General features: G+C 37.3%; 2 protein-coding genes across 3 annotated transcripts; both read right to left on the minus strand.

Annotated features, from left to right (window-relative positions):
* Window positions 1-4,528: 4,528 nt before the first annotated feature.
* LOC131323263 (probable sodium/metabolite cotransporter BASS2, chloroplastic) lies at window positions 4,529-8,713 on the minus strand. The gene is made up of 7 exons (XM_058354967.1): window positions 7,935-8,713; window positions 6,744-6,884; window positions 6,143-6,298; window positions 5,939-6,060; window positions 5,693-5,854; window positions 5,262-5,322; window positions 4,529-4,949 (listed from the first exon to the last, which is right to left on the minus strand). The coding sequence occupies exons 1-7, from the start codon at window positions 8,331-8,333 to the stop codon at window positions 4,764-4,766; spliced, it is 1,227 nt and encodes a 408-aa protein (XP_058210950.1). The 5' UTR covers window positions 8,334-8,713; the 3' UTR covers window positions 4,529-4,763.
* A 7,769-nt stretch (window positions 8,714-16,482) lies between these two features.
* On the minus strand, window positions 16,483-20,123 carry LOC131323529 (uncharacterized). Of its 2 annotated transcripts, none has more exons than XM_058355371.1 (2): window positions 19,662-20,123; window positions 16,483-16,763 (listed from the first exon to the last, which is right to left on the minus strand). In XM_058355371.1, the coding sequence occupies exon 1, from the start codon at window positions 19,867-19,869 to the stop codon at window positions 19,723-19,725; it is 147 nt and encodes a 48-aa protein (XP_058211354.1). In that variant the 5' UTR covers window positions 19,870-20,123; the 3' UTR covers window positions 16,483-16,763; window positions 19,662-19,722. The 2 variants fall into 2 exon arrangements, with proteins under 2 accessions (XP_058211354.1, XP_058211353.1); XM_058355370.1 differs by lacking the exon at window positions 16,483-16,763 and adding an exon at window positions 16,765-17,107 and having other exon boundaries at window positions 19,662-20,122.
* Window positions 20,124-24,274: the final 4,151 nt, after the last annotated feature.

The raw sequence follows: 24,274 nt of genomic DNA on the forward strand, positions 1-24,274 counted from the left end.
ACATTTTCGGAGTATAGAATCATGTATTTACAAGTGATGAATTATTTGGTTGATGCAATCCGTGGACAAAACCAGGACCAAACCGTGACTCACTGTTCGAATTGAAACCAAACCATAAGACTTTTGGTCCGGACACGAAATTTATTTTAAAAAAACCGTGACTCGCAGATTAGGATTGGATTCATAGAAATCCGATCCGGATCGTATGTAGCCCTACTGAATACCTAAAATGGTCATTTTTTGGTATCTCCTGGTCTTGGTACCACTAAACTTGCACACCATATACTTAGTTTTGCTCCTACTTATCTAAAAATCCTTTGACTCTAAAGCTTCCCTTCAAATTTCTAATTTCGTATCAACACCTCTAGCGGTTTCATTTATGAGGACAATATTATCTGCAAACATCATATACCATGGGATATCCTCCTTAAACTGTCTAAGTCAATTCATCCATAACTAAGGCAAAGAGGTACAAGCTTAAGGCTGACCCTTGATGCAATCCTACCGTTATTGGAAATTCACATGTGTCCCCTATTGATGATCTAATGGTAGTGACGGCACCTTCATACATGTCTATAATCACCTCGACATACCCTTTGGTCACTCCCTTTCTCTCCAGAACCCACCATATGATGTCTTCAGATTTTGTTTAAATGTTGAAGAAAGCTCTCTACTGGCTTAAGCAGGCACCGCAAGCTTGGTATGGAAAAATTGAGAAGCCAGAATTTTTCATAAGTCCACTATAGCACTTTTCAAACTCATCTAGTCCACTTCTAAGTTTTATAACCCACTAAGTCCACTAATAATTTTAATGGCAAAAATATCCCACCTAAGAAACAATGGCCTTGTTTGGCTAACATGAAAATATATATTTTTTCATTTTTTTTCGTTTTTGTTGCAATCACGCCGCCACCGCCGCCGCCACTGCTGCCTCTGCCACCACCACCACCGTCGCCACTGCCATCACACTACATATAACGTTATATGTGTAACAAAAAACGTATTCTTCATTTTTCTCGATATTTTTTATTGAACCCGTTACACTTAACATTTAACGTTATATATGTGACAAATTTCTCTTTTTATTTTTTTGCTATTTTTCTTGTATTGATTTTTTAACGTTATATGAGTGATAAAAATTTTCTAACATACAACATTATATGTGTCGCAAAAATTTTCTAACATGCAACATTTCTTTTTGGTTTTCCTTGATTTTAGTCTTTAACGTTATATGCTGGTTCATACATAACATATAACATTATATGTGAATTTTTGAATATCTAAATATCGCAAAAAAAAAAAACTCAAAACATATAACATTATATTTGAACTTTTGCAACTGTGAATCTCACAAAAAAAATAGAACAAAACATATAACATTATATGTGAGTTTATGTAGTTCTAAATCTCACAAAAAAAATAAAATATATAACATTATATTTGAGCTTCTGTAGCTCTAAGTCTCACAAAACATAACATATAAAATTATATGTTCTCAAAACAACATCATATCTTTTCAACAATATTATATATTTCAAAAAATAACATTATATGTTCACATATCATGCCACCATTATCCTTGTTTTTAGTCACGCCTTGAATCCCAAGTTGAATATTGATGAGGCCATAGGGGGTCGAGCTTCATTTTTTCACCGTTTCTTCATCAAAACCTTCATCAAATCCTTTAAAATTTGTGATTTTCTGCCTCCGAATAGCATTCCTATAACCTTTATATCTACATATATACATATTCAAAACAACATAAACAAAATTAATATATCTCAAAAACGAGATATAATATTATATGTCTAATCCTAGGAAAAACACATATTACACATAACAGAAGTTTACATATAACGTTATATGCTCCGTTGTCCATCAATTATTGAATTGGTTCGCGCAGGAGGCTCTTCGACTTGCTTCTGATAATATATGGATATATTCATATGTGTTTTTGAGAGACTGTTGCGAGAACCTATTCAATAAAAGAACATAAAACGTTATTAGTTCCTCTTTTTTTTTTTTTTACAAGACAAAATCTCATATACAACGTTATGTGTTCTCTATGCAAAATTAAAATATTTTTTTTATGTGAATACAATCTCATATGTATATAACGTTATAATCATATATATGTATATATACACGCACACATATGGTCACAAATATTCTCATATAACCATATATAATTATATATGGACATATCCATATGTGTTTTTGAGAGACCGCTGCGCGAACCAATTTAATAAGATAATATGTAACATTATTAGTTCCTTTGTTTTGGAGTTTTACAGGACAAAATTAGATACCAAGGGCAAATTGTCACATATTTTTAATCTAAAATGTTATATATAACAATATAACATTATATAACATTATATATTATTATATCTCTCTCTAACTAAGAATGTTTTAAAAAAATGATATTAAATAACAACAAAAACACACAAAAATATATTTATGACACAAAAAACACACATATAACCTTATATATTTTTTCATAATGCAATAGTACATCATTTTATAACTAGTTTTCATAAATAATAATTTCAGCGTGATTTGTAAAAGGTAAAGCAAACAAGTGGTCATCTGGTAGATAATAGCCTGTGGTTAGACTTTGCAGCTTTTTAGGTTACAGAAGTAAGCATAGATGTACGTCTCTTCTTTCTTTACCTTTTTCTGTCATACCCTTTGCTTTCTCTCCGGCCAAAAGCGAGCGGTACCAGACGGAACGATCCGGTATGACCGAAAAAGAGCACGATACTCCGAAACAAGGAGAGATCGGCCGGAAAAACAGCCGGAAGCGAACATGCAGTTTGCAATACCACTTTTGGACAAAAACGGGCCGTACCGGGCGGTACGAATCGGTAATGATAGACTACCAGTCGCCGACAGCCTGGAACTCCAGCGGGAAGGTGAGTTCGCGGCGGAGGAGGGATGAGGAGAGGGAGAGAGAAGATGGGTTGTTGTTGACGCAATCACCGCCGCTGACTATGCTGTCCCGGTATAGCAGAGAGGTGGAGATGTCGGCGATGGTGTCAGCGCTGGCCCATGTGGTAGCCGGAAAGGGGGCGGAGGGGATTAGGATGAAGATGAGGCAGAGAGAGAGAGAGACGAGGCTGTGCTGTAGATTTGTTTGTGCTCTAGGGTTTTTCTATATGACATCTTATATAGGAGGATATTTTTGTCTTGGTTTAATTTCTTTTTTAAAAGAAATGGACTTAAAGCCTTACTAAACTATATTAGTGGACTAGAGGGGTTACAAACATTAGAAGTGAACTAACTGGGTTACAAGTTTTTTATAGTGGACCCTAGACTAATTTTTTATTAAATCTATACCATTGAAAGCTAAGCTGTGCAATTATTTTTTATCAGCATTAGACTGTGTCCTTTCGATAGAATGATTGAATGGCTAGAGATCATTTTCATAACTTAGATAAATTAAATTATATGGTGTAACAATTAAAGATAACTCTTGTCTATATGTTTTTCTACAAAGACGGACCAATGGGCAAATATGTGCTCCGCCATTATATAGTAGAAATAGACTAGATGAGAGTGGTGGAGGTTTAAAAGGGGCCAACCAAAGTTGGAGCATGTGATAGAGAGCTATAAACCTCGCCCTCTAAACCACAAGGTTAGTTTGGCTAATTGGTGGGTTTGTTCCCTACAAGCCTACACAATTGATTAGGGGCCGATTCTTGAGGTCGGGACATAAGAAAATAATTTTCTATGAATTCTCTAGTCACGGTATGGATGACCTCTCTTTGATCGAATGGGAAAGGAAATTAGTCGAGGTAGGTATAACATGGCCTAAACACACCCTGAACGTATGAAAGAAAAAAAAAAATTGCCCTAATAAGTCACACTAATCCAACTACCAACAATTCGATGGCCTAAACACCCCCTGAAAGTCTGAAAGGAAAAAAAAAAAAAACATTGCCCTAATAAGTCACACTAATCCAACTACCAACAATTCCATTCCCAAATAATTACTACTTTTTTCCATTATTGTGATGTCATAGATTTTACTAACAAACGAGTGGTTCGAATCACGAGACCTGAGGTGGGGTCTAAAAAAATCACGAATGCAACATTTTTTTTTTTTAAAGAATATGGAAAAACCGACTAATTTTTACTCTTCAATTAGCTAGCCTAGGCCCTAGGCAGTCCTCTTCCGCATGAGACAATGTTTGCTATTTTCTTGAGCTACATTTAGACATATTTCCCCGTACCCCACTGCCGATAAGCTCTAGAATTCCATCTGACCGTATCTTAATTACCGGATATAGATGCACTTTCTAAAAGGAATGTATGATACGCTTATGCAATTTATTCCTTGGGCAAAAAGATAGGCATCCCCCATTATACTGTAACTCGTATTCATCTTTTCATTATAGTGAAATCCCAGCACTCCATGAAGTACAATTAAGCAAATTGCTTAAATTGGAACCACATATATCGCATGTCTTGTTCTTTCAATAGCTTTTTTTTTTTCCGCTTGTGCGTGTTATCTTGCCCCCAACAATTTCTTGTCGCTTGAAATAACCAAATTTGTCTTCAACAAATAAAAAAACAAGCAGTAAGTGCATAACCCCAAGGGATTTGCACTAATCAGATTTGGTGATCTACATACAAAGATCTTTCAAAGTGAACAATCAGAAGAGTCCAAGATCAAACCATAAGAAAAACAAGTATTTACACTTGACCATTACAACCGCAACCTCAATCCTCCTACAACCCTCCTTTGCATCAGCATACCATCACTTGTCATCAACATTGGTAGAAGTTTGTGAATCAGAAGGATCGATGAACTGCCAAAAGAAACCCAAACTACTACCCATAATGTTCATAATCACAGCAGACATGGCAGCGGGTAATGCAACCATCGATGAGGTGAAATGGGCAGTCGCCAAAACCACACCTAGTGAAGAATTTTGCATGCCAACCTGCAACGGAGTAAAGCAACAAATATAGGACAAGCGTTTCAAAAATGTCCTGCATTTGAATCTTTGGGAATTGTGTTGGAAAAGAAAAGCAAAACGAGAAAGAAATGAAAAAAAAAATGTCTTTATTCCTTCTCTTTAAGTGTGCTAGGAAAATGAATAGATGTTTGCATAAGAAAAAAGAGTTAATTGCCCGAAAAAAGTGAGGATGTACGGGCAACATTTCTCTTTTAGTTTCCCAGTACAAACAAGGTTTTGTTTGTTGCCATAAAGACAAGTTTTGAAAAAGTGCTCATTCCATATGATTAGTAGTACCTCAATTGAAATTGCCCGTCGTTGTGGCTCCTTAAATCCAACAATAGCTGCCGATATGTACCTGCAAAAAAAGACTCCTTAGATCAACATAAGATTTCTGTTACAAAATTGCTAAAGGGTGACAAGAAAGTTATTTCTGTTAACTCAAACACCACCAAACGATTTGAGCACAATATTGAGGTAGGTCCTGAATCATGTGTCCTGTGTGACAGCTATTGCAAGGTAAAATTCCCAAAAAACTTAGAAATTTAGCTGTCATGAAATGGAGAACAAAGAAACGCTTAAAGCCCAAAACGAATGGTAATATACAGCCAAAAGATAGAAAGGACAATAAACCTTATTATTGTCACAAACATACGTTCAGATATCGATGCACAACGCAGGGATTTGATATTAAAGTAGCTAAAGAAAACAAAGCACAAAAGTCTTACCCGACAAAGAATCCTGCAAAGTGCAATAAAAGCACGGAAAGTATAATGACCCCAAGTTCACCAGAAAGAATTTCTTGAGCACGAAGAAGAGGTGATGCTTCAGATGATAATGATGAAGCAAGCATAGAGGATTTCAGGCGAACAACAGTCTCTGAGAATACACTGACAGATAACCAGAAGAAGACATATTAAAGAGAAGAGAGAGAGCACCACTGAACAACGAAATATGATGTATCGAAACCAAACCTGCACGCAAGCAGCGATGAAGTTAGAACAGCAAGTAGTGGAGCAAAAGGTGTTACAACTTTCACAACTGCAGGAAATGTACTCTGTGCATAAGAACCTAGTAGAATCGGAGCAACAACCACCTAGAAATTAAAGAAAGAAATAAAATTCTCTGAATGAATATTGGATAAAAACTACAAATTTGAAAGGTTCAATTCCACTAACCTGAAGGGTGCTGATGGAAAGCTTAACAGCATCAACAGGTACGTATGTGCCAGCCAGGATTTTAGTCAAAAGAGGAGTAAGAAGCACTGCTCCAAGCGTGGTACAAACAGTCATTACAATTGATAATGGAACATCGCCTTGAGCAATCAAGGTCACCTGTAACACAAATTCACAGAAACTGAACTGAGCAGCAAATTTCCACAATAATTGACGATTGTGTTTTAACTTTTAAGTACTTGTGTTAGTATGAAACAGTTTTACAGACCCATTTGAACTTGAACAAAACATCCTTGTCCATCTCTACATATGGAAGAACTCAAAATTTTCTTGTTCAGATTGGTGTTTAGTTTCTCTCGTATATGGGCTACATTGCCAAAGCAAGTGAATGGGGTACTAGTTGTACAACACACTTATGCCGGTGCAGCAAAACCTAACAAAAGTAGGGTAAGGATACGGCTAGAATATGTCTCGGAATTTAAGTTTCTACAAAGACCACTTAAAGGATGTCTAAAAAATAAGAACAAAGAAAAATAGGATTGGCAATTTTTTGATAGGTTCCGCAAATTATAAAGACAGGATAGGAATTGCTTCTAAGCCTTACCACATTGGATGCAGTACCTCCAGGGCAACATGAAAGCAATATTAAACCAACTGAAACAGAGGGAGGAAGCCCCAAGGATTTGCTAATTATCAATCCAAGAGTTGGCATAATTGTATACTGAGCAGCACACCCAAAAAGTATCTGCTCAAAGTGGAAAACAAGAAACTGTAAGCAATGAAACCCCAATACAACTAAAGCATTCCTTAAAGAATACTGAAGCCCTAATTCTGTCAAACACTTCATTAGTCCAAGGAAAACCAATACAAGTTTTTTAATATGAGTAAAACCCTATCGAGTGAATCGTGGAGCTCAACTCCAAGTGTGTTGCCACCTCTATTTTCCCTTATCCTTGAAATGCCATATTGTGTAGTGTTCAATAACTAGCATGAACAAGCATATTGTCAGTTTGTCACTAAGTCAAACTAGTACTCCAGCTAAAATGTTGGTAGGATGCCAAATTTAACTAGTACTAGCATGAACAAGTATATTGTCACTAAGTCAAACTAGTACTCCTGCTAAAATGTTGGTAGAATGCCAAATTTAACTAGTACTCCTGCTAAAATGTTGGTAGGATGCCAGATTTAACAAGTATAATGTCACTAAGTCAAACTAGTACTCCCGCTAAAATGTTGGTAGGATGTCAAACTAGTACTACCGGTCTATTTGACATGGCATAAATTGGCATTTACACCAACTTCAACGAAGATGTCACTTGCCCATGTGTCATTTGACATCTCCTCTCTCATGTCAAATTTGACATGTGATGTAAATCTTTTCTTTAATTACTATAATGTCAAGTACTTAATAAAACAAAAGATCAAAACAAGACTAAAGTGAAAACATACCAAAACCAAAAAGAAATTCACATACTGGTTGGAGTGGGCACTTTTACATTAGTGATGTCAAATTCTAACATGTCCAGTTACCACATAAGCCTTCCAAAGAATTTGACATCCCAAATTCGACGCCAAATTTGGAGATGCCCTAAATGAACTTCCGAAAAAAAACTTTCCCAAATTCCCCCACAATTGCACCTAAAAATCCTATAGGCTACATGATCCACATTACGAAGAAAACCTCCTCCATTTTCCTAAAATGACACTCAAACAATCGAATTACATAGCAATACAGCATGACTTCTATCAAAAACCAACAACAATAACAATTTCGGAACTATATTTACAAACTCACAGAAAGAGGCCTTTGCATGAACAAGCTGAAGAAGTCCTTGAGCTCCAAAGTCAGACCCATAGCCAACATTATAAACCCGAGCGACAAGCTATACGACGTCGGTCCTCTCTCCACGAACCACGAAAAAGTGGAGGGTCTCAAACAAGCAACAACCCCTCCAACGGTCACATAGGCCGGGTACAGGCTCGCTGCGGCGGAGAGCACGTTTTCCCATCTGGGTTTTGCTACAGAAACAGGTGGGTGGACGGAATTTCTGACGACGGATCTGACGGGGCGCGGCTTTGAGAGATCTTGGGGAGCGGAAACGGTGGGGGGTTTGATGGGTCTGAAGAGGGGAATGCGGTGGAAAGTTTGTGGGGGTGTAGTGAAGGGACTGATGAGGCAAATTGAGGGTGACATTTTTTATTTGAAGAGTGAAATATTGCTGTGGATTGCTGTGGAAGAGTGAAATATTGGTTGAGATTTTTCTTTCAACGTTTCTCTTCCTACAAACGGGAATTGGATACAGGAGAAATCAAAAAGTTCAATCCACAACCCAATAGACACCAGCACCACTAATTTAGGGCTCCAAATTAAAACTCTGTAAAACAGAACTAATCAGCCATCTTTGTAGAGGAGATGAGAATGAAGGAGGGAGGAGAGAGGTTCTTAGGAGATGGTGGAGACGGCAGAGCCGCGGAGGAGAACTGAGAAGTCGGCGTCGAAAAGAGAGTTTTTGGCCGAAATGGGAATAATCTGTAATCAAATTTGAAGAATACGCATCTTCCTAAACGTTTTGTAAAATATAGGTCATCGCTCTTCTCTTTTAAAAGGCGTTATAGTGGTTAGATTCGCCGCCACGTAGGTAGCACCTTTTTAAGAGAAGCGATAATTTTAACCCTAATAGCTTTTTTTGAAAATGAGCTATATTTCTAATTCTAATAACTCTTTCTGAAAATGAGCTATATTTCTAATTCTAAAAACACATTCTTAAAATACGTTATGTTATTCCAATTTTTTTTAACAAAATGTAATATGCCAAAAGATATTAAATAGACTGGCCATAAAGATATTAAAAAATTTTAAAATTGTGTTAAAAAAAATTAGAATTACTATTAATTTGAAAAAGATTGGATATAAAAGAGTTGATTGATATGATATAGAAATTTCCAAATTAACTTCCCCAAGAAACTAGAGAGGAAAAGCCCGAATTGGTGATTTGAATGTGGTACATAGTTAGAGGGAGGAGTGGTTGATTATTAGTTGTTTGTTGATTATGTAATTTGTTCACAAATATGTATGGTGGAATGTACTAGCTAGTCTGAGAGAGAAACCCCAAAGAGAGGGAGAAGAGTTAGAGAGGGAAACCCACTACATGGGTTTGTTCTACAAGAGGGACATTTTGTTGTAGTATAATTGTTCGTGAGTACTATTAATTCTCTCTCCCACGATTACTAAGTGAATGAATTTGTTTTCTTTTAAACTTCACCTAAGTACTTAACTTACTAAACAAATTCAACTAGTGAAACACGTCCGGATAAATAATTGATTAACATAAAAGACTTGTTGAGTACAAACTTTTTTAACACAATCGTGAAATTTTTTAATATCTTTATGACCAGTCTATTTAAATATCTTTTGGAATTACATAGTGTTAAAAAAAATTGGGAACATAACATTTTAAGAATATGTTTTTAGGGTTAGAAATATAGCTCCTTTTCAAAAGGAGCTATTAGGGTTTTTTAGGGTTAGAAATATAGCTCCTTTTTAGAAGGAGCTATTACGGTTAGAAATATAGCTCCTTTTCAAAAGGAGCTATTAGGGTAAGTAGTGCTAGCTGCACCGACGGTTTCCGTAGGGAAACCGTACCGACCACCGCGCGCGGTCGTCTCCGGCCACCGGACGGCCGATCCGAGCCGTTCAAAAATTTTAAAAAAAAAAACCGAGGGGCCCTAAATATACATATATACACGAAAAAAGGGTGCTCGGATCAAGCACCTTACACACCTCGGATGCCGTTGATTCCCGCGTAGGGCCCCCCGGTTTTTTTTTAAAAAAATTTTGGACGGCTCGGATCGGCCGTCCGGTGGCCGGAGACGGCCGCGCGCAGCGGTCGGTACGGTTTCCCTACACTTTGGCATAGGATTTTTGGTTAAAATTATAACTCCTTTTAAAAAGGCGCTACCTACGTGGCGGCCACATGGCACCTTACCTCTAACGACCCTGAATTTTGGTCAATAAAAATTTCGTTCAATATTTGAATTTTATTTAAATTACTTATTTTCTCTTGGGTGGCTATATGATTCTTGTTATTTTCCGTCGTAGTTAGATTTCGGTCGTTGATTAAACTCTCGACTAGAAATCCAACGTGACCAATTTAGTTAGTTTCCAACCGACTACTTGGAGGAACCGAGCAACCGAACTCACCTAGTTACTCGATGAACCTTTTGGACCTTTTAAAACTTTTGAACATTTTGCCATTACCCATTGATCCATAATGGTTAGGGTAATCTTTGTCCATTGGACAATAGGCCTCCTATTAAAATATTTTTGGTAAGTACAAGATATAATATGTTAATGGTTTATAAAAACATGTGCAAAGTACATTTATTCTTTGTTTATTGGAGATTCTCCCACCCCTCCATTATCCATTGGTTAATAATCACAAGGGTAATTTTTGTCCATTGGATAATAAACTTTTTATTATAAAAGTACATGTAGTCTTTTTAAAATCTTATTTTAAAATAAAAAGTACTTGTACTCTTTGTCCAATGGTTATTAACCGTAAGGAAAATTAATATCCATTGGGTAATAACCGCTAGGGAAGTTAGTAACCCTTGGGTAATGAAGTCTTTGACCAAATAAAGTACCGATGTGACTAGGGAACCTTCCAATAAAGTTGATTTGACTAGTCAACCTTTTTCAACCCTAGAAATTACTTATTTATTTCCTTTTATTAATTTGATTTTATTCTTTGTCCATTGGACAATAAAAGTTAGGGGAACTGTTATTCATTGGATAATAGAAACCCAATTCTTTATATTAAAAGGGTTTAATGAAAGATTTGAACAAAATACTATTATAGACTTTTATAAAAATTCTTTAAAGTACTTTTTGATTATTTTACTATAAAAGTTTTCTAGTAGCTATTATCCATTGGACAATAAATGCTAGGGGGTTTATTATCGATTGGGTAAAGGGTTTATTCTTTCAACAAGTACATGGGTTCATTAAAACTAATATTTTCTTAAACCCCATGTGATAATGTACCAATATTGAAAGTACCCATATTTTATTATGTAGCCTTTAAAACCTAAGATTTTCCTAAGTACCATTTTATTATTTTGTATTGGAGTTTTGTACCCAATTGGATTTGTTTAATGGGAGGTGTGATCTACCTAGATTACAAAGTACCCTAGTTTATTTATTTTCAAACATGTGCCTAATTGGATTTCTTTATTGGGTATTTGATTTTGTGAATCTTTGTACTTTGTACTTTCTTATTCTTTCTTGTTATATATATATATATATATATATATATATATGTGTGTGTGTGTGTGTGTGTGTGTGAGTGTACTAGGGAGAGAGAGAGAGAGAGAGAGAGAGAGAGAGAGATTGCCGAGAGAGAGAGGGAGAGAGACCCGAGAGAGAGAGAGAGAGAGAGAGAGAGGAAGGAGAGAGGAAGATGGGTTGTACCTTGACTTGACTTTCCTACATCTTTCAAATCCTTGGTGATATCTTTCTCCTAACCAAACATAACTCCCCATTGTATAACTTTCAATTGTTTAACCAAAGAACCTTGTACCATTGTCCCCTTTCTTCCAACAAATCTCCCAAAGATCAAATCCAAGGACTAAACCTAGCCTTGCAAGCTACCTTATTAGGCCTAAGTCTATTTTGCCTAAATGACAACCTATGATGGACCTTTATGACACAATCCTAGCCTTTCTTAGCCTTAGACCTTGACTACAAGCTAAATTTAGATTATAATTACCTAGATTCACCTAAAAAGCCTAAGATCTTAGTTGATTACATAGCCTTACACCTAAGATTTGGATTGGACAAGGTATGGCTTGACATGTGAAGTGATTTGATGACTTAATGGAGCAAATCCATGGAGGATTTAGAGAGAGAGAGGGCCGGCCATAGAGAGAGGGGGAGAGCCAAGATTTTTGCCTATAAATAGCACCCCATGTTTCTCATTCAACTCACACATTCACCTAGCAACTTCTCTCCTAGAAAAATTATGTTCTTTCTTTGTTCTTTCTTTTGTTCTTCATGTTCTTGAGTTCTTCAATAAACTCATCCTAGGCCGCCACTCGACCACCCTCTCAATCCAAAAGTAGTAGTAGTAATAGTCAAGTAGAAGTTTCGAAAGAAACCTTTCTCTTTCGAAGCTATCGGAGACCACCGTAGGAAGTTACTCCGTCCGACCACCGACGTACTTTCCGTAGCCGACTAACTTTCCGTAGCCGACCTACCGCCAAGAAGAACGGTAGATTATCCCTATCTACTACTCCTAATTATATGTAGTTCATCCTTACGTACTTATCGTTTGTTTATAAGTATTTGTATTTTGATCTTTAAGATGATTAATGCATATATGAATTGCTTGTATTACTTGTGGTGTGATTAAGCATAAGTGATTTCACTCCAAAGACGTCCGTACATGTGGCGTTGTGCCTTGAATAAAGCATAAGTGATACACTCCAAAGGCGTCCGTACATGTGGCGTTATGCTATAAGTAGTGATTGAGCATGAAGAGTAATATAGAATTGGATGATCTTGTTAGGATGATTCTTACTTACGTTTGTCCTACCGCGGAGTCTTTGCATGTAACGAGACACGAGAATCGAGAAAGTAGAAATATGACACCTAGGGTGTGAGTAATGAAAGGAAATGTTTTTCGAGGAAGGAATTTTGAAACAACATAATGACCGATTTCGGGTGGCATTATGTGAGTTGTGTGTGTGCGTGTGTAAAAGACGTGTTTTGAAAAGGTTTTGAATTTTCGAAAACCGCAATGTGGCCGGACGTGGTAGCCCATTGTGTGGTGTGTGTTGAAAAACCCAATGAGAACCCGGAGCGGCGGAATCATTGTGGGGATACTCGGGAACCCGGAGCGGCGGAACCATTGTGGGATACTCGGGAACCCGGAGCGGCGGAACCGAGGGTTTTGAAATGTGTGCGTTCCCATGGGAACCCGGAGCGGCGGAACCATGGTGAGGTATAGCTTGGTTATCCGCGGTACGGAGCCAATGCAAATATTTTTGTGTGCCAATGAGAACCCGGGACGGCGGAACCATTGTGAGGATACTCGGGAGTCCGGAACGGCGGAACCGAGGTTGGGTGTGTAGCTTGGTTATCCGCGGTACGGAGCCAATGCAAATGATTTTAAAAAGGTTGGGTGTGTAGCTTGGTTATCCGCGGTACGGAGCCAATGCAAATGTTTTGTGTTAAACAAATGGTTTTTGAAAGATTATTTTGTAAATGAAATTGTTGACACAGTCTACGATGAGTCGCGTAGGAGAAACCCGAAAATCTTGGACACCAACGATAGATGATTAATGAATGTAGATGTGTCATTGATTAAACTGTGTATATACTTATCATGTGGAAATTGATGTTGTATCATAGATGTGTTATTGTTTAGCCTGTTGTTGGTAAGTTATGGGTTAGCGGGTATGTGATTACTCTGCTGAGCTTTGTAGCTCACGGTGTTGCCTTTTGGTGACCCTGACATATTATATGGGTGGCGACGCCGGTATAATGTGTCAGATTTTGTAGATGATCAGGGTAAGCAGTTCACTGTGGAGGCTTTTGGAGCTGAGGAGCTGTAGTTAGGAACCGTAGAATCCCCTTCATTTTTGTAAATATTGAACTCTTGTAGGAGTTTTGTTGTAATAAGAGCCAGACTCCATTTGATGTTATCAATAAAATGTCCTTTTAACGTACCCAAAATTCGGGGCGTTACATTACCACTATAATGCCTTTTAAAAAGGAGCGATTGCCTATTTTTACAAAACGTTTAGAAAGATGGGTATTCTTCCAATTTGATTACAGATTATGGCCATTTCGGCCAAAAACTCTCGAAAAGAGAGCAAAACGAGGAGGAAAAGTTTAAAGAGAAATAATTGAAGAGAAAATTATTGTGCAAGTGAAGTGGCATTGCACAGCCACATGGCCTCCGATTGGCGTGGAATTCGGCGGGAGTATTGTACAGTCCGGTCCAGTTTTGAGCTGTGGGCTTCTTTCAAGTCCACAATCATGATTGAAATTGTTTATTTTGTACGGTTTATCGGGCTGAAGTAGTTAGATCAAATATCACAAGCTACGTGAACAAAATATATTTGTATGAGAAAAAAACTGACAATTATGAGCTTCAATTTATTGGGTGAGAATTGGGGGCGAAGGATTTCCCTTTCGTTTTCTCTCTGATTATGGCTCGAGAAAAACGTGGATGGAGGGATGTATGATTGGCAACGGTGGCACCACCGAGTGGGGCATGGGCCCACTTCACTTCCTTCCGAAATCTAGCTAGGTGAGACTTGAGAGCATCCCCGACCTGTCTTTAAAATTCCAAAATAAAGAATAAATATGACATATTTAAGGAGAGATTTTGCAATTTAATTCATATTTTCTTCACGTTTTGGGACAATTTTAGAGGAATCCATCATACTTTTGGGTCTCCAAATATGAATACCACACTTTCATTTTGGAGACCAATGCCTTGTTTGTTTCACCTTTTGAAAAGTGTTTTTCAAAAAATATCTCATACTTTCGATCATTACTCTCCACTCATTACCCTTATTTTTAATCATTATTCTCATTTCTCTCTCCACTCATTACCCAAACCTCCAATCATTATACTCATAAAAAAATTCTAAAAAACTCATCTAAACACAGTACAAATTTTTAAAAAGGACAATAGGCCCCTCCAAGATTCTCCCAAAAAGTATAAAAGAAAAGAAAAAATGGGATAAATTACAAAATTTCCCCTCTATATATCATATTCGTTCTCCATTTTGAAGTTTTGGAGATGTTCTGAACCGTTCAATTCAGAGGTTTAGTACAAACTTATTTCGGTATTTTTTATTTTTTATAATTCTTTGTTTAATTTTTTATCGTAAATTTTGATGAGTATATTTACGGGAAATAAAAGAAAGCCTTTAAATAACAGAAATTTGGGTAAGTAGATTCTGTTTTGGGTGTCCCTATTTGAAAGTCCATGAAAAGATATATCTATAGTCAAAAGGACAAAGATATAAGAAATGTCTGCAAAGGAATAATGAAAGCCCAAGGGTTAGTTTATATGGAAATTTGCTCTCATTTTGAATGGGCTCTCACTATTGAACAGTGAAATTGTTCCCTAGATGCGGGTAGACCTGACTGTTGGAGAGGAAAAAATAGGGTGGTAGTTCTATTATTCCGGTCAATGTAGCACCAACATGGACACGTTCGATTCCAAACATCAAAATTTCAAATTGAATTCCATAGCAGGAATTCGAGCAATACTTCCAAGTTCGGTTCACAGAATTCCAAACATCAAAATTTCAAATTGAATTCCATAGCAGGAATTCGAGCAATACTTCCAAGTTCAGTTCACAGAAGCTTCCCTGAAAATGGCGGAGTATTCCGCCAGAGTCATCGTCAAACGAGGTGACAAACAAAATCTCGAATTTATTTCCTTTCCATGTTTCAGCTGCATCGAAAAATCGTTCTCATACTTCAAGTTAGGTATGCGAATGTTGAATTTGCAATCTTCGTTTTAGACCTCGCTTGGCAAAGAGTCCGCAAGTATTGTTTCTTTTGGAACAGAAAAAAAATTCAGAAAACATTTTTGTTTTAGACCTTGCATTAGAAAGGCAGTAAAGAGTCCTCAAGCATTATCCAGAAAATGGAAGCCGGAGGAAAAGAGTTTCCATGGTATAGTATGTAATAGTACATAGGCAGACAACCACAGATGTTTAGCTCATACCAACAATGGCTGCTCAGCGAATGTCTCTGAGAGAAGGTATTGACGGGGAGCAACATCAGTCAGCTTGCTGCTTCTGTGGATGGATCCGTAAGCATTTGAGATCAAAGAGGGTGGTGAGAGCTCATGGCTAACCTCCATTACGGAGGAGGGGAACAAGTCTTCGGTTCGCAGAAGCCTAAGATACAAACTGTTCAACCGTTTTTTTCGTGAGGTTGAAACCAACAAGGAATCATATGATCCCGTGGTGGTATGCATACCCTGCCACCATGGGAAACCAGAGCTCCAACCTCTTGATTGCAATGGTACGAGAGTTTGTCGAAAAATGGATAGTAGAGATTGATGAACTGTCAAGGTGGCCAGTGATGGGAGGATGTGCTACGCCGAGGGCTTAACAAAGAAGTAGATCAAGGGCGAGGAATTCACTCATATGATGTTCGTTGATGGTTGCTTAACCCTTCACTATATTTGCAGCATTTTGGAAGGGTACGACGAAGATATGAAGGAAATTAAGCAGATAGCCTAGTCAAGCAAAAAATTTCTCTTGTAATGATTGATTTTCGTTTTTGTTATGTTCGAAATAGGAAAAAGCAACCAAAAACCCGTTCCGTGCACTTGTTACGTCCATCATCCGGTAAGCTATTTTAATCTGGGAGCTATCTCAATTCAATGGACTGCCAAAAAAATAAGGAAAGAAAGGCTCAAAAAGTAAGCTGGAACATGCACCAAAAGACCCCTAAATACCCTCTCGCTCAAAATTAGACTGCAACGAAATTCACCCAGTCGAAAAACAATGAGAGGAGGCCCATTCTTCTCACTTGGTGTCCAAGTAGCGGGAGCTTCATGCACTAGGTATGTCCGTTATTACACATAAACTGAAAAGTCAAAGCAACCATTTTAGCCAAAGAAGCTCAATGACATTAGTATGTTCGGAAACATAACCTTCATTATATGAACAGAAACATTGAGAAAAAGAAAATCAACCAAGATTTGCATGAGAAGTTAAGAGAAGAACTTCAGACGGAACTAGTTAAAGTAACAGCAAAGATTGTCAGCAACTAAAATTATTAAGTTAACAGTTACAATAAACAAGCTCTATCGCGCTGAAAATCTTCTAGACATTGGCAATAGTCGCTAAAATGATTAGTCCGTGCCGGGCTTGTTACTTCTTGACAGCGAACATGGGAGTAGTTTTATCCCAACTACTTTGAGCAAGAATCTATGAATTCGAAACAAAACAGATGATCAGCATACGTCCAAATAAAAATTGAATGAATTAGCATATGGTTCCAGTATATGAGGCAATCAAAATAATGAGAAGAAACCGAAGGAAAACTAACACTTCAGCGAAAAGGAGGAGAAAAAAAAATAGTCTTCAAATGAAATTTCAAAAGTGGTTATAAGAGTTCAAATGAGAATCTTTCAAAGCAAGGGGCAAAACCTAGAATTGGACCATTTTGTCCAATAAATCACCATAATCTTATAAGAATGAGAAACTACATACCACGGGTGAACTAGTTTTAAAAGGATGAGAAACTGTATCAATCTATGAATGATATATAAGTAAATCCAAACAATCAAGCATTTTAAACAGTACGTTTGTAAGATATTTCAAGGAAGCTGAATCGTACAACACTTTGGTACAAGATTGTGAAACTGAAAACTGATAACAAGGTTATGAGACTTATCATCATCCTGTAGCTGTTCCAACCATTGAAAATGAAATTCATCAAGGCCAAAGAAGAAAGCAAACAACAACTTCTAATCTCATTACAGGATCATACAACACACAGACAAATTGTGAAATCATATATCCACAAGATGCGAATATTAGCTAAAAACCAACTGAACCTAGTGAAACAAATAATTTTCGGATGCTTTCGTTAGAAATTTAAAGTGAATTAAACAACTCAACAATGGAAAAAGTTGTGCAAATAATGTGGATCATGGCCATTTGAAGAATGGGAACGAGAACGTCAGAACATGGTAAGCCAAATGTTTTGTATCGTACCGTAGAGGTAGCCAGGCTTTGCAGATAACCCAACAAGAACTTAAGGTACTTTTTAGAGGAAAATTTCAGTTTATATTTGGACATTGATTTACCTGAGTTTGGATGTTGTGATATGAAAGGATTTGGGCTTACTAAATCTAAGTGAACAGGTGGCTCTGAACAGAGCTTAATGGAAAAATAGGATTTATGTAGCCGAGCCTAATTGACTAAGACACAAGGCACAGTTTGGTTTGGTTAGGTTTGGTTTGGTATTTGGACATCCATTTAGTTACAGAGTTTGTTTATTCAAATTAGTACTTTATTAAGTGTCTCTAGGTTTATTCAAATTAGTACTTTATTAGTACCACGTGAAATTCGCAATACAGACACATCAAAGCCTTGGTTACAACTTACAACAAAACATGGATTTTTGTAAAGACTGTTTTGATGGCTGAATGGAAGGAGATCTGAAATAAGGGGAGGGCAGATTCCATTGCTCGAAGAAGTTGATAAAGAAGATGGAAAGGAGCTATGAACAGTATATATTGAACAACTAAATCCAGAGAATGAGAGACATGTAAAAGTCTATACTCACCGTAAGCAACATTCAAATGAGAAAGGAGAATTTCTAAAGGAAATTAAGTCATTAGTAGGCACATATTATAGAACAATAAAGACATGATTAAACAAAATCACGACAAACAAGCTCTACATCAGGGGCTGATAACCTTCGGGACAATTGGAGTCCACCTCCAAAAACACTAATTCACGAACGTACTTGGTCCATGTCGTGCTTGTAAATCCTAAATAAAGAACAGGGAGATAAATTTCCCAGACACAATATGTTTGTGGCAGTTGATAACTCAAAGATCTATAAATTGGAACTTGTCTTGGAATATTATCCGATCAGAAGCCTATTGAAAAGTTTAGAGTGAGAATGTTCCAAGAACATGGAAAGAACATAAATTTTCTGAGAACGTGAAAAAAACATAGAATTGAACCTCTTATTTCAGATAAGGCCATGGCCGATAAGGAAACTTGGTCATAAACTGATTGTGCAATGATGAGCACCATAAAACAACTTGTTAGAAAAAAGGGAAACCGTATGGTTGCCAATTCCTCTAGAAACTAACCATGTAAAAAAATCCTTACGTAAAATACTCTTCAACTCGCTTCAATGCTAATTTATCAATATCATTGACCCCAAATATTGAATATCACCTGCATGAATTTGAGTTGACCATGATATAACTTCACTCAACACACCCCAAAACCTAAGTTTGAGAAATTTATGCTCAGGTTTCAATTAAAATTCTCGAGAAGAGTAATTAACCCGTGCAAGTATGAGGAAGACTCAACGATCTCGGAGGGAGTTACTTGCATTATCACCATCTTATGGGAATTATATCCTGGGAGGCCGAAGGCCTTATCCACGGCCCATGGGCTCATACAAATATCTAACATATAACATGTATATAAAAACACACAACCATAGTTCCATACACAACATGAGGTGAAATTGGAATTCCAAACCAACAAAGATTTAAAAGATTATCAATTTATCAGGCAAGTTGTACTAAAACTTCGATTTTACACCAACATCAAGTTGAGACCCAGTTGAACAATCCACACTCCAGTAGAGAAAGGAAGATGCATTATTACCAACGTATTAAATAATTTGAAACTCAAATCATCAAGGCACTCAACTATTCAGATCATGAACACCAACCTAGTTTTTGTATATGGATTGGACAGAAGGAAAAATTAAAAATCAAAAACTAACCAGAGAATTTACAAGGAGAAACCAGAGCATGGGCTTAATTGAATGCACAAATCTCTCCAAATCAACCAACATGAAAAGGACCTATACCACCGGATCGGAGGGAGATAGCGATCTCATCTGCCACAGACAAGCATGATGTGACCCACCCAATTAGGGCCACCAACACCATTCTAGCCACGAAAAGGGTCATACCCAACAGCACTGCCATGGCCTACTATCTTCTTCTCCCAATCTTCGAATTCCTTTGTCTGACAGCGAAAGTGATCAAGACCCAGCAGGGGTTTTTGGGTTCAAACGAAACCCTTTTGAGGATCAAGGCTCAGTTTTCAATTTGGATACACGAATGGGTATGAAAAACAAAAAAGCCGAAAGGATGTGTACAAAAGTACAAAATGGGTAGAGCATATCTTTCTTGGAGTAATCGGTGACTGGGTTTCGTTAGTTAACCTTTGTTTGGTACAAGTACTCATCTTCACTGAATGATTGTGCATTTGCCGATCAAAAATAAAATTAATGAACGTCAGATTGCCTTTGGCCTTTATCGGTCCATTTTAAGGTTAGGCCGCCATGTTTGGTAAGTGTATTAGGCGTTTGAGATAAGATTGCTAAGATAAGATTGCTAATTTCATGGGGATTAATAATCCCACACTTTTGCCGAATTAGTAATACCATGGGTAATAGGTATTGCCAATTCTGTTCCAAGCTCCCTCATGCAAAATGACCATCTTGCTAGGGGTGTGCACTAGTCGGACGGGTCGGGTTCGGCCCCAACCCCGACCCGACTGGTTGGGTATCGACTTTTTGGCCTCGAACCTGAATCGAATGAGTAGGAATAACCGTCCGCGTGCCCGATTTTTTTGGTCGGATCGGGTTGGGTCCGACCAAAACCGAAGTAATCTATATGAATTTGTCGTCTTTTAGTCTGGTTTGGTCGGGTCGGGTAAGAAAAACAGCACCTCGAGCCCCCGAACCAAAAACTGATTTTTTTTTCATAAAATGGACCCATACCCGACCGAACAACATGTTCGGCCCCGCCCAAAACCCTTCATGTCGGGTCGGGTCATGGGTTTTTTACGCACCCCTACATCTTGCCCATGGTTTTTTAACTCAATACCAATAATACCCTCCATTACACACCTCACCTACCCATCCAACCAAAACCCTACTTCTATTTTGTATCTCTGTAGCTGCAAAGGAGAGGACACATCCACGGCTGCTGGCGAGTGGCGACGTTCGACTTCATTTCTGCTGACGGCGACACCTTCGACCTCGTTTCTATGTGTTGTTGTTCTCTCTCTTCTTCTTCTTCTTCTTTTTCTCTCCTATTCTTTATTGTTTTCTTTTCTTTTTGGAATTGAAAACCTACAAAAAGTCCTAATTTTCCCACTAATTCAGTAGATAGATCTTTTCCATGGCAACAAGATATGTTCGTTTGTTACCGCTTTTTAACAATAGGAGAAGCACAATAACCAATTCCTACCTCTGTTTTTGCAGGGGTTTTTTTTTGCTCTTTCGAATCATTCGATTCGAGACAAACCTTTTTTCTTCTTTCATTTTTTTTTTCCGATTAGAAAATGGGTTGTTTTGAGAGAGAGAAAAAGCTTGTATCATATTTAAAATTGATAGAGGAATAGGTTTTTGGAAAACATAAAAAGAAGGAAAATGTTCATTATTATTGTCTTTGAAATCAAATTCAGTTTGCTAAGAGAAGGAAAAATAAGTGCATGAAGTTAGAATATATTAACAACTTTGTGTAGTTTGGTTATTCGGCCTAAATGATATTAACATGTGAAATGAATATATGCAAGTAAGTCGTAATTTATGTGTTTTAATTTTGTGCAAACTTAAAATTAATCTTCCTAAATATCTCTTCTTTTTTCTCATTTATTTAGGTTGTTCCACGAGTAAGGAACATGAGGCACATGCAATTTTCATATTTCGAGGACTGGCGCTTTTGCTTTGGGTGTGAATAGGTTGAGAAGAAAAAAGTTTGAAAGAATAAATTGCTACTTATGAACTTTTGTCGCCTACGTAATGTAACTCAAATAAATAATTATATTTATTTGAAAGTTTAATAGGATGTTATCTGTTTTGTTTTTTCATTTTCCTCCTTTTATGGTACTTGAATAAATAATATATGCTTGCTTTATTCCAAATAAATTCACAATGCTGTAGGGATAGTTGTCCAAATAAGTATCTGGAAATTGATTAGATGAAAAAAAATGCAAATTGTTCGAAAATGATTGGAAAATGCACCTTCTTCTTCTTCTTCTTTTTTCAATGCAATTCAATAGACCCTGTTTTCATCCATGGGTATATTTCCTATCCCATGGTATTTCAATCAAACATGGGATTGGGATTGGGATTGGTAATCACAATCCCATGATTTAATCCTTACACAATCAAACACCCACTTAGGATTACACTCGGTATTACTAATCGCTTCTCTTTACTAATCTCATCTCCTTACTAATCATATCTAATCCAACACATTTATCAAACATGGCCAGGAGGCAAAGAGGATTTGGGGTTCCCGACGTTCCGTAGTGCCCTGCTTCTGTCGCAACCCAACCTCTTAGAAAGGTTCACACCCCAAGCGTAGGGCTAGGTCGTTGAAAGCATAATAACCGGTAAGACCGGAATCGTTCCCACAGAGAAATCTTCTTTAGCGAATTTGGATTAGATGTTGCGTAGAGAGTTGTGGTGTTCAAGCGGCCAACTTTGGTTTTTGATTGAATGACGATATTAAAACTTGGAATTAAACTAGATTAGAAATGGTCGAGTCAAAGGGATTGATTTACCCACGACTTAGCCATCAAACGGTTCCTTCATCTAACTCATGAGTGAACCGAAACCGTCCGGATTCCACTAGAAGAATTAAAAGCTGAAGACTACTTATAACTTAACTCAAAGCCCTAATTCAAATTGAACTCATTTAACGCAAGTGAGAGACGAAAAAAGATCGTTCGCGCGCGTAGGATTATCAAGCTCGTAGCACAAGGCGATAAACTTCATTGATCAAAGAAGCCACCAACCCCATGATTAAAGCTAGAAATCATGGGTTTAATTCATTCAAAACCTTGAGATTAAGCTAAAGTTAAGAGAAACCATTTAATGGACTAATCCATAGGGTGAACCTCACCCTATGACCGAACCGATTAACTACTCACTCATAATAAAAAGACTAGAAAGCATGCTAAGAAAGGTAAACGTAATTAACCGATAAAAACGAAAATAAACTTGATTTATATAGAGATCTATACAATAGCTACAACATTAATAAACGAGAATTTAACATAAGACAATTACCTTAAGGAGTTCTTGAAGGAAACACAAACAAAAGCTTGAAAGACTAACAATGGAGTCCTAGGAAGAAAGAAAAGACTTAGGCCTAAAAAAACTAACTAATGGCCTTCTCTTCCATAAATGGCATACAAGACTATTTATAGGCCTTACAAAATCAGCCTTACAATGGACAAAAAGGCCCCCAAAATATCCCAAAAACATACTAGAAGTAGAAACTTTCTATTAATAGAAGGTTGAAATGTTCGGCACAAAAAGCTGCTGGCCGAAGGGCATTGGTACCAATACCTAAAAAATGAGGTATTGGTACCAATCCAACTGTCTTCTAATTCGGCATGATGGTACTAATACCTAAAAAATGAGGTATTGGTACCTTTGTGTGAAAACAGCAGACAGGGTCAGCTTGGGCCATCATGCCTTGTCGTGCCTCGACGGCCTTCCGATGCTTCATTTCATGATCAACGGGACTTGGCGGAGGTATGCCTAGTGGCCTTGGAGTCTCGGATACCCTCGAGGGCCATCCTCGATGCATATGCCTTGCTTAAACCACTTTGGCACGTTCCTTGCCAACCTTGACCTCCGGCCAATCTCCGAGGCTTCTTGTGGCACCGTTAGGCTTCGGTGACAATAAAATGAGTACCGGCGGGCATTTGGACACTTGGTTCATCCCGGAACGTTTATCGGCATCAAAATCGCCTTATTAGCACGTTTTACCTGAAATACACAAAAACGTACCTTACGTGCAATATCGCATAAAAACGACAATATATATGTACAAACACAACATACTAGAGGACTTAAGCACCAAGAATATGCATTATTGGGTGCTTATCATGCCCCGAAGCACTACACTCTTGTAGTGCCTTCGGTTGTAGGGTCTCTACAATTTATAATAGTTTTTTAAATCATTTTTTTCATTTTTTTGCTAGGATTGTTAAGTAAATTATTCATGAAAATAATTAAATTGATTGGATATTGGTGGCCATATAGTCGAATACCATTTATTTTACAAAAAAAAAAAAAATGGAAGGACAATATGATTTGAAGTTCACAATTTTTTTCCTAACCGGAAAGTCTTAAATATTATTTTTGAAAAGTTTAGAAGAAATTAAATAGACATCCTGTTTACAAGACTTATTTAGGTGTCCATCCTAATAAATTCGGATACTTATTTTTCATCCTCAAATTGTCATGTTATCTCATTATACTTATTTCTATATATTACTAATATAATTTAATTTTCTTTAATTACCATGCCCCACCCCCCATTTCACGGAGATGGATTAGTTCAAACCAATTATGTTACTGGG

This window comes from Rhododendron vialii, chromosome 4a (genome assembly GCF_030253575.1).
Source record: "Rhododendron vialii isolate Sample 1 chromosome 4a, ASM3025357v1".
In the NCBI taxonomy this organism is placed as follows: Eukaryota; Viridiplantae; Streptophyta; class Magnoliopsida; order Ericales; family Ericaceae; genus Rhododendron; species Rhododendron vialii.

What these genes read in the sequence shown, in the direction of transcription:
- LOC131323263 (XM_058354967.1), bottom strand. Translation starts at nt 8,333, where the DNA reads ATGTCACCCTCAATTTGCCTCATCAGTCCCTTCACTACACCCCCACAA. An exon ending in TTTCCATCAGCACCCTTCAG is followed by an intron (nt 6,061 to 6,142) that starts GTTAGTGGAATT and finishes TTTAATTTCTAG; the next exon opens with GTGGTTGTTGCTCCGATTCT. An exon ending in TTTGCAGGATTCTTTGTCGG is followed by an intron (nt 5,323 to 5,692) that starts GTAAGACTTTTG and finishes CTTTTTTTGCAG; the next exon opens with GTACATATCGGCAGCTATTG.
- LOC131323529 (XM_058355371.1), bottom strand. Translation starts at nt 19,869, where the DNA reads ATGGCAGTGCTGTTGGGTATGACCCTTTTCGTGGCTAGAATGGTGTTG.